Genomic DNA, 4,227 nt, shown 5'->3' with positions numbered 1-4,227 from the left:
CCCAGAGCCAATGCAGGCCTCGAACTCACAGACCACAAGATCATGACCTGAGCTGAAGTTGGACATTTAGCCGACTGAGCCACCCGGGCACCCCTATTTATAAACCATTCTTAATGCTCGATCTTGAAAAACTCAAAAGCCAAGAGCATTTGGGTCCCACTCTTTTCAAAACAGCAAGGAAAATAGCTAAAACTTGATCAAAGGCTAGACATCCCCTTCCCCATATTACTATCTTCCCTAATCTTCCTCCCCCCACACATTAAACCACACACACACACACACACACACACACACGCACACACACACAAATACATATACATGTGCACAAACATATACTCTCGCTACAAATGCACAGGGCAGAGTCCCTTGAAGAAAATCTTGATATACTGCCCAACACTTTCCTTTTATAAAGTACCAGCAACAAATATATGAGAAGCTGATGAAGGTTTGTAGACATAGAATGACATTTTAGCAACTGTCCCACAACCCACCATCCCTGATGACAAGATATATTTATTCTTCGGTTATAACAACACTAATGAGAAATAAAGTTATATCCCTTCTTTGTACTATAGACGAAAATAAAATGCAGGTATATTAAAGATACATATGTATGTTTTCACTCATATGTGGATCCTGAGAAACTTAACAGAGAACCATGGAGGAGGGGGAGGGGGGAAAAAGTTACAGAGAGGGAGGGAGGAAAACCATAAGAGACTCTTAAATACAGAGAACAAACTAAGGCTTGATGGGGCGTGGGAGAGAGGGGAAGGTGGGTGATGGGCACTGAGGAGGGCACCTGTTGGGATGAGCACTGGGTGTTGTATGGAAACCAATTTGACAACAAATTATATTTAATATAAAAAGATACATATGTAAATAACTATGAAAATATTTGAAAAACCCATAACATTTGGATAGCCTTGGAACTGGGAAAAATTAAGCAAAAGAAAAAAAAAACATAAGTCATAAAAGGGGGAGAGGTTTGACCATATAAAAATGAAAAGCTTCATAGAGCAAAAGGACACCACATTCAAAAGCATAAATATATGATACCATAAACATGGTGCTATGACAAAATGATAGATAAGGAGGAAATCTTTTCAATATGTATAATGTACAAAGAACTTTCCCAAATTAATGAGAAGACAAGTAACCCAGTAGAAAAATAGCAAAGAATATGAACTGACAAGTTACAGAAGAGGAAGCAAAATGAACAAAAGTCACATAAACTAAAAAACAACGCACCGTCTCAAATAGTAGATAGGGAAATTAAAATTAACATAACAGTGACATAGTCATTTTTTTAATCTATTAAGTATTCAGAAGGTTAGCAACATCCAGTGGCAGTGTGGGACAGCTAGTTCTGTTGCATCAGGTTTGGGACCCCATAAATAACTACAAACTTTTATAAAAGTCTTCTAATAGTATTTATTTAAATTTAAAATGTGCATATATTCTGATCTGGGCATCCCACTGGTGGGAAATTTCCAGGCTACGAAAAATTACCATGGATAAATATAATTGTCCGTGATGATTGCCATAGCATTTTGGGGGAGTAAAAAAGTGAAACAACCCAAGTATTATTCCAAAGGTGACTCTTAAATTATGTTAATACCTGTGCTCTGGCACGCTGACCCTCTGATCTCCACCCTGCTCTTCACATGTGTAACTCAGAGCAAATCTGTGCTTCCATTTCCATCTATAAAATCAAGGTAATAATGCCACTTACATCTCAGATTTATCTCTGTTAAATGAGAAGGAATTTACTATGTATTGCTAAGTAAAAAAAAAAAAGCAGTTTGCAGAACTCAAGGTATTTTTAAATGTATGTTTGCCTCTATTTATTTGTAAATGTTTGTACCCACAAAGGAAAAAAAGTGGAAAAGTTATACATTAAACTGTGAACACATATACTGCTTTTGTTAATATGTCATTTTAAAAAAAAAGAAAAATTTTAAAAAAGAGAGAGAAAGAAAAATCACCAATAGGAAAAGAAATGTCAGGAAACATTAACAGACTGTTCACTGGGGAAAAAAAAAGTATCAATTGTTAATAACCATTTGGAGAAAAAGGTAGCCTTAAAAAAAAGAAAAAAAGCCTTTTTAGTTCAAAGGTTTTGAGAATTTCCTTCACTCAAAGCCCCCTTTTGACTGCTTGTGCCACTCACATTAGCCAAGGCGAGAGTGCGTTTCACCAGCCCCCAGACAAGGCCCCCGTGAAGTAGGGATGTGTGTTTGTGTATAGGTGCAGGAGGGCTGATTTGGACATTGGGGGGGGGGGGGATATGCGGAGGAAGAATAAATACCTCTGGAGGGGCTAGAGACAGACTTGAATTCTAATCCCAACACTTCCACTCATCTATAGAACTAAAATAGTCTCTTACTTTTTTTGAACCAATCTCTCCATTTGAGAAAGGATTCCGCGAAGGGACTCCGTGACGTTATTGTCACTGCAGGCCTGGCCCAGGCCGTGCCTGCCCCCCACCCAGCCCTGCTTCAGGCCCACGCTGTGGTGCTGAGTACCCCCTACCTTCCTCCTCCTTCCTACCCGCTCGCTCATACCCCGGCATCGGGCGTGTGCAGCCTCCTGTCCCCCGCATGAAGAGAGGAGGGGCTGGCCTGTACTTCACTGTATCTTAATGAGGTCTGTCTGCCTGTGCCTTGCTATTTACCATGACGCTAATTCCTTCTGCATTTACGTGATTTTGGCTCCTGCAAAAGAAAAGGCACGGTTTTAGTCAAACACACACAAGTACACACACAAGCACACAGACAAAATAAAAACAGGAATGCTATAGCCCTTTACTTGATACACATCTTTCTAAATAAGAATCCAGGTGTCACGCTGGATGCTACACAAAATATGGGTTTAGTCGGCAACAGAAAGAAAGCTCCCACCACCAAAATAAGGAGAGAAGATTAATCGTGACAATTTTACTTTACGGACAAAATGCATTTAAAGTCATCGGCCCTCTAAAATACCTCGGACAGGCAGAGAAGGGCACAGCAATCTGTCTCTTCGAAAAGGCACCGGGCTCCTGAGAAACCATGAGAAAACGAGAAAATACCTGCTTGTCTGGCTGTTAAGTGTTCCCAGTGGGAATTCCCTCGGGACTTTTCAGACCACAAAGTCACCACGCTTACTGTATTAAAAGAATAACTACACGCTGTTGTTCCGTGAGCCAGTCCGGGTCTTGAAAGCTCTCCTGTCCCCTCCCAGGGGCCGGGATGGGTCGTGGTCCTGGAGTGGAGCTCAAGCGCTCTGGGGCCGAGGGTCTCGCCCGCCGTTGAGGAGGTCTGTGAGCTCTCCGATGTACTTGATGGTGTACTTCAGCGTCTGGATCTTGGTGAGCGGCTGGCCCCTCTGGCTGTAGACAGGTGGCAGGTAATTCCGAAGGGTGTGCAGGGCATCGGCCAAGGTCCTCATTCGGAGCTTCTCCCTCTCGCTGGCCTTCCGTCTCCGCTGCACGGACATCCTGACTTTGGCGCCCTTCTGGGTCTTGGGGCCACCAGCGCCCTGCAGATAGGCAGGCTGGAAGGCTAACACGTTGTAGTCCACCTCCCCCAGGCCACCGGTCCCACGGCCACCGCAGGCACCGCTGCCCCCACCGTTGGCACCTCCGTGCCCACAGGGCAGCCCAGCCACAGCTGGACGGGGAGAAGAAGCATAGGACTCCAGCGATGGAGCCGGAGACAGGCTCTGAGTGGGGGATGCCTCGTTCGACTCAAAGGGCCCTGCCCTGTCATTCCAGTCCCAGGACGACAGCAGGCCGGGGCTGTCGGAGGGGCCCAAGGCCTCCTCGAGGCCGAGGAAGGTCTCACGCAGGTTGTCCATGCCTGGGAGACAGCTGCAGAGAGAACGGCTCCCTGGCAAGTGAGAAAGAAAGTTCTGCCGCCAGCCAGGGCAAGCTCCCTTTTATGATGGTGGGGGAGAAGTGATAAAGTGGGAAAGAGGGCCGGGTGGGGGGAGTTCAAAGGAGACACCAAGGACCAAGATGGAAAATGAACTCTTCAGGTGTCACTTTCTCCTCATTGATAATTAGCATCTTCCAGCTAAAATGTCTTTAAACAAAAAGGCCTCCAAGAGAAGAAAAAAGGAATTATCTTGTTGTAACTAAACCAATTAAGGCTGCCTAACTAGACTTAGCATTGTCCTGTGGAACTCATTAATGAGGGAGCCAAAGAAAACAAACCTGGGGCAATTTGCAGCAAGGAGGTGGTGGCC

General features: G+C 44.6%; 1 protein-coding gene across 1 annotated transcript; it reads right to left on the bottom strand.

Moving 5' to 3' along the window:
- Nucleotides 1-3,255: 3,255 nt before the first annotated feature.
- MSGN1 (mesogenin 1) lies at nucleotides 3,256-3,837 on the bottom strand. The gene has a single exon (XM_060645984.3). The coding sequence runs from the start codon at nucleotides 3,835-3,837 to the stop codon at nucleotides 3,256-3,258; it is 582 nt and encodes a 193-aa protein (XP_060501967.3).
- Nucleotides 3,838-4,227: the final 390 nt, after the last annotated feature.

The sequence above is a fragment of the Panthera onca genome, chromosome A3, assembly GCF_046562875.1.
Source record: "Panthera onca isolate mPanOnc1 chromosome A3, mPanOnc1 haplotype 2, whole genome shotgun sequence".
Taxonomy (NCBI): Eukaryota; Metazoa; Chordata; class Mammalia; order Carnivora; family Felidae; genus Panthera; species Panthera onca.
This window is presented reverse-complemented; position numbering and strand designations above follow the sequence as displayed.